The sequence below is a fragment of the Elaeis guineensis genome, chromosome 3 (genome assembly GCF_000442705.2).
Source record: "Elaeis guineensis isolate ETL-2024a chromosome 3, EG11, whole genome shotgun sequence".
NCBI classification, from domain to species: domain Eukaryota; kingdom Viridiplantae; phylum Streptophyta; class Magnoliopsida; order Arecales; family Arecaceae; genus Elaeis; species Elaeis guineensis.
Window position 1 is genome coordinate 88,056,873 of NC_025995.2, and position 12,035 is coordinate 88,068,907.

Consider the following 12,035-nt stretch of genomic DNA (forward strand, 5'->3'; position numbering starts at 1 on the left):
TAAAAATTTTAAGCCCAACAGATAACTTATGAAGAACAAAATAATGGCTTTAAATCAATATTAATTAACTAAAGCAGTATTGCAAGGATATAAATATGATAAAGCGATAAAGCACACCACAAACACAAGGATTTATAGTGGTTCGGTGCTAACCTTGCACCTACGTCCACTCCCCAAGATCCCACTTGGGAATTTTAATCCACTATCCTTTGTATTCAACCCGAATACAAAACGTCGGAAACTCCGACACTAGCTATCCCAAGCTAGAATACAGGACGTCGGAAACTCCGACCCTAGCTATCCCAAGCTAGAACACTTGTTTCCCGGTACAAGCCAACCCACAACACTCCGATTTCAGGTTCGGATCAACCTTTCCTTTTTTGGAAATCCTCCAAAAACAAGAGCAAAAACTCACAAAGAGTAAGAATATTTAGAGCACAGATGAATACAAAAACAGCTCCTTAAATGAGCAAATATAACAATAAAACTTTACTCAAATGAAGAACCCCTTTTTCAGATTTTCTCAAGATGAATGAACGGTTGAACGCTTGAGAAGAGGTTGATTGTTGATTGAAGATCTCTTGAAAGCTTTGAACGATCTCTAGATCAAGGTTGAAACGATAGGCGTGAAGAATTCTCTCCTTGAAAGATCTTCCTTTTCTCTTTCACAATCTCTCTGGTATATTGTGGATCCTCTCTCTTTTTCTCTATGGATATTTCTTTGATCTCAGGCTTTTTCTTGCAAATTTCGGATCCTCTCTTCTGTTCTTCCCTTTTTCCTCTCTTTTCTTCTCTACATTTGATTTCACGTTTGATCCGCTATTTAATCTGCAATTTCTTTCATCATTTAAAGCATTTTGTAGCATTAGAAGCAAGAGAAAACAATTTAGGCAGATAAAGAGCCGTTAGAGGATTTTTAGGAAGCATAAATGGCAATTAAAACGGGCAAAAAAATAGCCGTTGCTGACATTTCCCGTCGCAGGGGTCGACTCATGAGTCGACTCATGCTTCAGGAGTCGACTCATGAGTCGACTTCTGTTGCAACAGACCAGAAGATCTGATTTCTGAATTTTTCGGTTCAAATCAGCAGGGGTCGACTCATGAGTCGACTCATGCCTTGTGGGTCGACTCATGAGTCGACTCACAGGTCGTGCCAAGCCAAAAAATCCAGCGTGCCATGGGAATTTTTTTCGTGCCATTCAGCTCATAGTGCCATGAGTTGACTCATGAGTCGACTCATGCACTTTAAACCTTCATAACTTCAAAAATATTAGTCCAAACACAATGAAATTTTCACCAATAGATTTCAAATCATTTGTTCTACCAAATGGTACTATCAAATCAGGATTTTAGCAAAATTACGATTTTGCCCTTGAAGAGCATAAGGACTTTTTCAATTGTTTGTATCCCTTCAATCTGCTTTGTAATCATCAAAATCAATCTAGGAGCAACACGCTACAACTTGCACAAAATCCCATATGCTTCACTTAAAAACCCCAATCGGAACATAAGAAACCTCTCTGCTCCCTCTCAGGTGCTCTCCTTCTCCACAGATTTGAGAATGAAATGAAAAAATCCTATAGGGTTCAATTAAAAACCCCAATTGGAATGTAAGAAACCTCTCTCCACTCTCTCTCAGGTGCTCTCCTTTCCCTCATATCTCCAAGAAAGAGAATGAAATGAAACAAGGAATAGAAAAGAAAAGGAATGATCAATCTATGTGGGAAAAGGTTTTATCTTTTAATTTTTTCCATCTTCCCTTTGTTTTTGTTGATTTTTCCACTATTTTTCTTTGGGTTTTCTTTGCCTTTTCCATCCTCAACAGATCAAACATCCCCCAAACCCTACAACATATCATGCTTCTATCCAAATTAAGCTTTCAAAAACTCAAGGGCCCAACGAAAACCCAAATCGCCACAGCTCGGACGAAATCTAGATAAAATCCCTAATTGGAACCTAAGAAATCTCTTGGCTCTCTCTCTGAAAAAGAATCATCAATCTATCTGGGAAATGATCTTACCTTCTAATTTTTTTCATCTAACCTTTGTTTTCATTGATTTTTCCTCTATTTTCTCCAAATTTTCTTTGTATTTCCATCCTCAAGAGTCTCAGCTAGGTGGGAGGATTAGAGCAGTGGAACAGGGAAGCTTAGATTTTGGGCGATCGAGGATTCTTTAGGGCAGCTGAATAGCCACATTTTTCCCTAATCAGAGGAGGCTAGGGCTAGGTAATTACTCATGATTTCCTTTTCTTTTCCATCTCAGTCGGATGGGAGGCTTAGAGCACGCGGCCAAACAAATTAGGGAGGGTAAGTTTAAATTTTTTTATTTAATATATATATATATATATATATTAATTTTTATAAAAAATATATAATTAATTTATAATTCATATATTATATAGAATTTTCTTTAATTAAATATATAAATAAAAAAAAAAGAAAGAAAAGAAAGTGAAAACAATGAAAGAAATTTCATCTTTTTTATACTTTTTGGTCCCTTTCTTCGCATATATAAATATATAGATATACATATATATCATTATAAAATAAAAAGTTAAGTAATATTTTTTTGTTCAATTAAGTATAAAGACACATTTATTATATACTTCAAATTAAAAATTTAAAAATATAAGGATAATATGTTAAATAGATTATGACATAGCCCAGTGAAGCTGCTAGGGTTCGTTGACCTATCAAATAATGGAATTAGGCTTCGATATCTGGAGTGGCGGTAAAGCATGAGGTTTGTAAAGCTTAAAAAGAACTCTTCAAGTTGGGATCACAATAGTGATTCTGATACTAGATGAGAAAGTTATGCCTGTTACAGTACAGTAGTGTCGAATCTACAGAATTTGACGCGATTAAGTTAATTTCTGATCCTTTCGAGCTTGATCTACTGAATCAAGATGTTTGATCGCTATGATATCTACATCAGATTGATAGTCAAAATTAAATAAAAATATCAAGAGCATAAATAAAGTAATCAAATAACAGAATATGGAAAACTACCAAAGTAGGACTCAAATGCAAAAATGGGGCCAAAATATAGCAAAATAGTGGATTTTGAGTTCAAAAATGATTTAGATCTCCAGAAAAACACATAGAATACATATGTAGATTATCACTATACTCCATCGCATGCGAATTTCTCGACATGATGTTCTATATCATATTTGATTAGACGTACATAATCAAATAATAATTAAATAAATAGTTCTAATGAATATACAAGAAGGGAGAATCGAGAATAAGACGAGATGCGACAATAGATAGAGTGGGTTAGAACCACTAACTTGTAGTCATCAAACTCAGTCCGAAATTGATCAATACAGTGGAATTTGACTGGGAAAAATGATCTCAACCAGTTTCCACCCGGATTGCCATGGTGTAGATCTCGAAAAAATATATGAAAAGCATATCTTGATTGTCCCGAAATACCATCATATATGAAAGTTATGGTCAGTCAAAGTTTGGTCAGCACAATAGCCCGACTATTCATTCGCGTAGACTTATCCTATCCTGTTTGATGTAGAATTTCTTGACTAGATGTTCTACATCATATAATAAGTTGATAAATGTGATCTTAGTTGTACAACTAAAGTTTTGTAGTATTTGATTTTTTGATAAAATTTATTTCATGCTATATAATTGATATCAAAAAATTTAAAAAAATTAAATCATATGCATCTAAAAAAGAAAGCATATTATATTAAAAAATAATTTTAAATATTTTAAAATATTACATAAAGCAATACTAGAATTTTTTAACATTTTGTGGTATTTATTTTAACATTTATTTTTTTTACAATTTTTGCAAATAATTTTTTTGAAAAAATATAATAACTTTTTATGACAAAATATTTTATCACAAAAATATTTAAAATTAAATTTTTTTTATAATGACATCATTTTAATTCTCCACAAAAAAATGATATTATATTATATAGCCCATTTGAAATAAAAACTAAAAAATATATATAATAGCTTTCTGTGTTAAAATAATTTTTTTTCACAAAAAATTTAAAAAAAGGAGGGAACAAAAGGAGGGATTCTAATTTTTTTTTGCAACAAACAAATCTTTGTCACAAAAAATATTGACATTTTGCAATAAAATAGTTTCATCATAATAAATTTAAAAATAAAATAAGGGAACAAAAGGAGGAAATCTAAATTTTTTGTAACAAACAAGCCTTTGTCACAAAAAATATATTGACATTTTACAATAAATATTTTTATCCCAATAAATTTAAAAAAAGAGTGAATAATAAGAGGAAATTTAATTTTTTTCACAACAATCAAGTCTTTATCACAAAACATATATTGACCATTTGCAATAAAATATTTTCATCACAATACATTAAAAAAAAGGAGGAAATAAAAGAGAGAATCTAAATTTTTTGTAACAAATAAGCCTCTATCATAAAAAAATATAATAAATATAATAATTTTTGCAATATAATATTTTCATCATAATAAACTAAATAGTGATTTAGATTTTTTGTAATAAAATATTTTGTTACAGCAATTTTGCTTAAAGTGACAATTGTGATTTTGTTGCTATAAATAAAAAAATAAATTCAAAAAAAATTTATTTGTGATAAATTTTTTTGTCACAAATTGATAATTTTTAGTGGCACATATTTTGTCACAAATATACATATTTTCATCATAAATATGTTTGGCGCTAAAATATGAAAATTATGAATTGGCGAAAAGATTTTTTTATGATAAAAATGTTATTTTGTCTCAATAACTCATGCTTATAGTAATGAAAAGAGATTTAGTCACAAAAAATTGATTTTTGTAATGAAATTATAATTTGTTGCTAAAACCTTACTCTTAGTGACGACATTTTATTTTGTCACTAAAAATTCTTCGCAAAAAAAATACTTTTTTTGTAGTGATGTTAGTAAAAAGCTTCCATATTTTTGCTATCATTTTTTGCTTGATAAAGTTCTAAGATTCGCCATTCACATGGGCTCCATATTGGTACCTTTCTATTATAATATTGGTATATATGGTATAATATCCATTTCGATATACCAAATATCAATATGGTCTACATACCATATATCATTTCAATATCTATATAGTACTAGCTTATGACCCCATGCAATGCGATGATCAAGTAAGAACTAAAACTATTTGATTAGTATTTCATTAACTATCTCAATTTAATAACTATCTCATCTTCATTTTTGCCCACGCCGAGATCTTCTCCTTGGATTCTTCTCCCTCTTCTTCTCGACCTTTTTTTTCTTTTTTCGTCTCGGCCTACGGGTCACACGTGTAGCCATGCCACCCCTTTAATAATCTTTTGTTAATATTAATATCATTATTTATTTATCTTCCATCAAATATTAATAAAATTTATAATTATCAGTTTAGAAGATTTTTAATATATAGTAGATGGAGATTTATGTACTGGTGTATAGTTTTAATATATATAATAATAATATATACAAACATAATGATGCAGTTAGAGCATAGGAGTTGGAACTCATAACGTGGTTCATCAATTTGTGTTCCTGCGTATATTTAAATTATTGATTTTAATAAATTTTGATAATTAGAAGAATATTATTTATGCTATTCAAGCAAATTTTTTCTTGTTGTGATAAATTTTTGAGGAAATATCTGCTTTCTCCCTTCTACAGCTTGAGATACTTGGGATCCCATGTTGTATTTACCCTCCCTTAGCCACATTCTACATTGCTAAAAAATAAGCACTTCTTGCACTGAAGTAAGCATTGCTTTTCATGGTCATCTAAGCAACCCTTTTTACTTGGAAAAAAATAAAATCTCATATAAAAGTTTGACTATGCTATTAGCAGTCGTTGTTTCCATGTAATTGCACGTTACATCAGAATTTTAGATGACACGGTGCTTTGTTCACAGAAGGCATGAAAATAAGGAAAGAAGGCTTGAAGATGAAAATGTTTTGCAGTTGTATATATTTCTGTTATCATTTTTTGTTTGATAAAATTCTAAGATTTGCCGTTCTCATGGACTCCACAATGGTGCCTTTCTATTATATATAATATCGGTGCATTCAGTATGATATCCATTTCAACATACCAAATATCAATATGCTCTCCATACCGTCTATCGGTTCGATACCCAGTATAGTATGACTGGTACAATAAACCTTATAAAATTCTCTTTTCCATCGAGCTATCTATAAGTATCTCATCTTCCATGTTCCTTGACCATAGTTTGTTATTTTGGAGCTATTGTTTATGAATACCATACCTCATAGCCACTTTCCTGTCTGTGCCAACCGATTTGGGCTGTTGTTCTGTGAGCCCACATACTAGCTTATTAGCTGAACCATGGAAATATCCCTAGCTCTCAGCACAAGGCCAAAGAAAATTCTTTCATGTGGAGATCAAGTTTCACATAACATGAACATGGTGAATCAAAAAGGTAAGAAATGAATCCTTGCACCTTAAATCCATGAAACGGAACTTATCACTACAAAATTTTTGAGAAAAGAACTTGTCACTGCAAGATCACACAGCCAAGATAACATGATCATGCTAACAAAATGTCCGATCCCTCCAAGAACTCATTTGTTCCACTGTGCAACCATGGGAAGCTGGTGAGCCACATGAAACCCTATTGGCCCAGCTTCAGCTGTCATCCAGTCCATATTCCCCCCAACTCCTGCATTCTCATCACTGTTCTCATATTTTGGTGCACCTAAAGGGACAACATGCACCCTTTCTGGTCTGTTGCTTTTTGTGGAGTTTGCATTGCCCGTGGAAGAAGAAACAAAAGAGTTCGCTATGCTTCGAACTTCATTGGAGGGTTCCAATGGCTCATCATGCCTCCCTATGAGGATGGTGGGCTCTGCAAGAGAAGAGCTGTCCTTGGGGGATCTTTTGGCAAGATCACCAGCAATGAGGCTGGAGCTCAAGCATATGCGTTTTACATCATACTTGGTGATATCAAAGTTGGTCACTGCATTCAGTCCTCGGAATTTGATGGCCGCAATGTCGTAGGCCTCTGCAGCTTCCTCTTGAGTGCCTGCACTTACAATCTATAATTACATGGCAGTTGGAAGGCTTTCCAGCAATTTGATTTTGTTTTCTTGAGTAAACAAGTAATCAATGACTCACCGAGTAGGGTTAGAACTGTTCCATTGCCATGATATAAGAAAGATGCAAGAAAATAAAGATGGCACGAAGCGTTGAAAACTGCTAATGGATTATAACATTGAGATGCTCTCTCTGATTAAATTAAATAGGACCCGTAACGACAACTTTTTTTTTTTTTTTTTTTTGAGGTAAAATTAGCAGAGGAGAAGATAATGCAACCATTTTCATGGTACCCAGAACACTTGCAAAAATAAAACAAATAAGATGGGACTGGAAACTCAAGATGTGGCAATGATGGCAGAGACTATGAAGAAAACTTTAGATTATTTGGTTGAAAAAATCATATTTTAATCCATGTATCGCCTGTTTGTAGAGGAGAAACTCACTGAAAGTTCCAAGGTACAAGTCCTTGTTGCCTGCAACCCTCCCAATTCTAGCTTGCCACCTCCCATGTTGGTGATGCCTGTAAGTACATCGGCGAAAGGAGAAAGATATGAGACAGAGATAGAGAGTTTGCAACAGAAATTTCTTGATGGAAGCTTGAATGTGGAAAGTCATAAACAAACTGAGTTTTGATATCAATGAACTTGTTTCGAAGAGCACCTTGTGACCCCTCTGTACATAGATGCACCTCTAGAGAAACCACTGCTGTTCCTGAAGGCATGCAAGAGAAAAACTTTAATTTATAAAAATGGCAGAGGATTGTTCATATTTCTTCTATATCAGTTAAGAGACACACACACATATATATATATATATATACAGTAATAATTAAGGAATCAAAATTCAAAAAGCAAAAATGTTCTTATTCAACAACAAGAACATTTTCACAAAAATGTTATTGAGGGCATGTTTGGCTGTCTGAGCCCAAAATCCTATCAGATTCATGGGATTGGGCGAGCACAAGTAAGAAAAATGCGAGGGTTGTTTAGACAAAAATCCAGAGATCTTTGGAGTGAGCCGGCCCGAATTCTATAAGGAGTAAAAAAGACATCAGCAGGTTTTCTTGGGCCCAGACAGCCAAACGGGCCTGAGATTAAATACCCTGGCTTCACAAGTAAGTTGTGTTTGTGAGTAAAATAAAGCGAATTCCATTAACACTTCTTCTTTTTAATGAATCAATCTCTTCAAACAATGTCAGAAAGAAGGTAGAAAGGCAATTCTATCTATTTAAAAGGAATAGTGCACTTATATATCACCTACAAAATAAGCCATGAAAAATGTTTAAGATTTCCAGTCATACACAAAACAAATGATAGAGGCATATAACCTTCTTAAATGAGCTACAAACTCCTGCCTTGTCATGTTCTTCATCTCTTCTAGCTCTTTCTCATAACTGCTAAGCTGAGATCAGTTATGAAACAGAATGGTTAACTATTTAAGATGGAATGTACAAGCAACAAATGGTTTTCTCCATTGGATCACAAAACAAGAGAAACTGAAACAGTGGAAACAAGCAACAACATACTGGAAAATTTAATTGAGTGGTTGGGCCCCAGTATTTGAGTGCAGCTAGATCATATGCCCTTGCTGCCTTCTCTTCCTTATCATAACCCCCTAAAGTAGTCAGGAGAAAGCAAATGTACATCACTACACTCTAAGGTTAGTGATAAGAAATAACAATGTGGGGGGCAAAAAAAAATAATCAAGAGTAATCTTCGTTCTTACCTAAGTAAACTGTTCCAGTGCGGTCATTGATCAAAAGAACAAGGGGAGAAAAAGCAAACAAAAAACTCTACTGTTAGTATCTAATTCCAAATGCCTAAAACCACTAATCTACAAGAACCTTTTTTGTTTTCTTGCAACACAGATGTCTTTTATTGTCTACCTTGTCTACCCTTTCTAGTTTGACCTTCTTTTCTGCAACTGTTGTCCCATAAATGGGCTTCATATCTTCCTGTCCATCTATGCCTACAGAAGCCAAATAATAACATTAGTTATGATAAATAGTAACATATATATATATATATATATATATATATATATATATATATATATATATATATATATATATATATATATATATATATATATAATCATACAAAATGCACTCCAACAGACCCACCTGGTGACTCCTCTGTACTGAGAGGTTCTTTGGCCAAAAGTTTCATGGGATTTACGTGGAATTGGCTCTTGGTTCATTGGCTTGACCACCGGAGAGTTTCGACCATTGTCATAAAAGTGTGATGAAACAGCTGGAATAATTTCATTAGCTCCAAAAGGCACACTTGGACTCATTGAAAGAGCTAGAGATTGGGAGTTGCATTCAGTGGTCTCAGCCATTTGCTTCTCCATTGGTGCAGACAAATTTTGCCTCAGCCGTGACTTGAATCCTGATATGGATGTTGCACCATCTAATCCCACATTGTACATTGAGTTAGTAACAGGATTGCGGTTTGGCATGAGAAATTGAGGCTTGAGGTTTTGGGCTTCCTCAAAGGATTGCTGAGACCGGTGGAAGGACTGAAAAAGTTTATATGAGTTTTGTATCTCTTCTTCTCTCTCTTTGCTAAATGAGGGAGGCATGTTAATATTGATCCTAGGACTAGTTGGATTATGATAGTAAAAGTTTGGAAGGAGGAGATTGATCGATGGCTCTGATTCTCTTCATTGGTGTTCTCAGAGTACCCACCCAAGAAGTCTTCCAGCTTTGGTCCTCTGTCCTCGTTACCACTCTTGTTGGTGAATGTGGCGGCTATGGAAGGCCCATAACTCCAATCTACAAAAACAATATTTTTTGAGTTATTCAATTTTCTAATTCGACATAAATTATCCAATATGGACAGAATAAAAATAGCATGCTCCCATATGAATAGATAGATTTGGTGATACTTAAAAGGCATTGACGGAAGAACCTAATCTAAATATAGTGCTGGCATAACTCACAACTTAGGACTCTACCTAACAAAGCTAGCCAAAAGATATTATTTGGACTCCTTAGTCATGTAGGTTTGTGTTGTAGTGCCCTTGATCTACATAAGTTAGAGAGCTGAGTATACTTTGATATCATTGGTATCAACACGGAATCTCATAAAAAAAAAAAAAAACTAATCAAAAGATAATATTTGATTCTTTATCTTATATAAAAGTATAAGATCGATCCAACACAACTAATATAGGATTAAACACATGTCCGCACAAATCCTCACAATACAAATAATAAATCTCTTTGCATCCATCGTGTTCATAATATATTAAATGGACCTTGCAATTAAGAAAAAAAAAGGAAAACATTCACTATGATCATTGCGACAAGAGATAATGATATAATATTTATACAATAAACAGTACTGTGGAAAATAATCAATAACAATGCATGGAAGAGATGTAAGACCTGGAAGACACAAATCCGCAGAATAGAGAAAAAAGCTTTTAACACTTGCATAGTTCCAGTCGTTCTCATATACTACATGAATTCTGTGTCTTGGATATTTAAGTTTGTCTGATGGATTTGGCTTGAAGTAAGAACATAACTCAGCATGACCAATGATCCGACCATTTAAAAACAAAATCAGTGGCCAATGAGAAAATGGTGGGAAATATAATTTTCAGAATAACTTGAACAAAAGTGGGGGAGGGAGGGGATATCCAACTGTAAAAGAACAGCTAAAAGTAGTTCAACTTCACATAAATGAAAGATGGAAGCACGCCTTCCAAGAACAACCGTGAGAAATGGTCCTATGGACCTAAAAATAGATCAAAAGAAAGCAATACGACAAAAGCCTCAAGGACAAAAATCAATAGAAATCAACAGATGGGATGCCAAGAGCCCCAGGAGCCAAACGACTGGACAAGGACTCATTACATAACAGTAGGATTTCAAACGATTGCATGAAGTCAACAAGAGAAGAATATATCAATTATGACGATACAAGAACCAAAACCCAATAAAAACTTCCAGAAGTGGATCCAGAACTTGATGACCGAAGCTGGAAAAGTGAAGCAAGGTGCCAACTTAGAAGTAAAAAGAGTCTAAAAGGCAACCCACATGAGCATGCCATAACAAATAACAAGAAGATGGCATTCTGATTAAAGAAAAACAACAACAGACCAAAACCAGAGAAATTAAGCATCAGGAGTTCAAGAGGCTTAGGACTAGGAGTTGTACCTGGTGCAGCATGAGGAGGAGGCTTAGAAAGTGGCTCCAAGAGGCAGAGAGAACCGTCAGAGCATATAGGCAGAAGAGGCAAAGGAGTACTAAGACCCACCTTCCCGCCTCCTTCTCCACCACCTCCAAAGCCTTCCTCTTGGTGGTGGTGGTGGGGGTGGTGATTGGGAGAGAGAGGGAGATATATGTCCATGGTGACAGAAGAGAGCTTCGGAAGATGGCTAAAGCCCAGAAGCCTAAGTTAAGGAACGATGGACAGCTCGCTCGCTCTCTCTCTCTCTCTCTAGTTTACATATTCCATATGGTGCTCAAACTCCAAAAATGGATTTATATGAGATGCGCAGTGAAACCAGACGGGAGAAACGTATTTTTGGCTTCCGGTGTCGCTCTATCCTGCGGTCTCTCTGGTGCCTACCTCTGTGCAAGTGCTGTAACTTTTGCCTCCTTGGAATTCGTTCCCTGGGTCCACCCTATAGGCGCCTTGCTGGCTGATTCCTTTTTACCCGAGATAAACTTGTAAAATAATGGCATCTTGACGAGTGCAATTAGCTACTTTCATGGTTACAAAAGTTTCACTTCCTTATTATTATATATATATTTATATAGAATTCAGGAGTTTGTTTTATTGTAAGTAAAACTTTATTTTTTTATATATTCTTTTTTTGTTTTAAGCAAATTATTCAATCTCAAACTTTAGGATGCAAGAACTTGAGCATTACTGGATTCATTGTATGTTCATGTATTGATAATAAGCCTTCTAATTATCCGAGTTTGTTCAAATCCTTACCTAGTGTTAAAATAATATGTGTCAGGAAAAGGATAAACA

The 12,035-nt window shown here is 34.4% G+C and overlaps 1 protein-coding gene across 1 annotated transcript; it reads right to left on the reverse strand.

The window, feature by feature from the left end:
• Nucleotides 1-6,340: 6,340 nt before the first annotated feature.
• Nucleotides 6,341-11,511, reverse strand: LOC105041868 (AP2-like ethylene-responsive transcription factor ANT). Its single transcript, XM_073253933.1, is given in 10 exon segments — nucleotides 6,341-7,030; nucleotides 7,488-7,564; nucleotides 7,705-7,755; nucleotides 8,372-8,445; nucleotides 8,570-8,658; nucleotides 8,770-8,778; nucleotides 8,930-9,012; nucleotides 9,167-9,674; nucleotides 9,677-9,820; nucleotides 11,210-11,511. Coding segments are annotated over 10 exon segments (1,689 nt in total). The 5' UTR covers nucleotides 11,403-11,511; the 3' UTR covers nucleotides 6,341-6,569.
• Nucleotides 11,512-12,035: the final 524 nt, after the last annotated feature.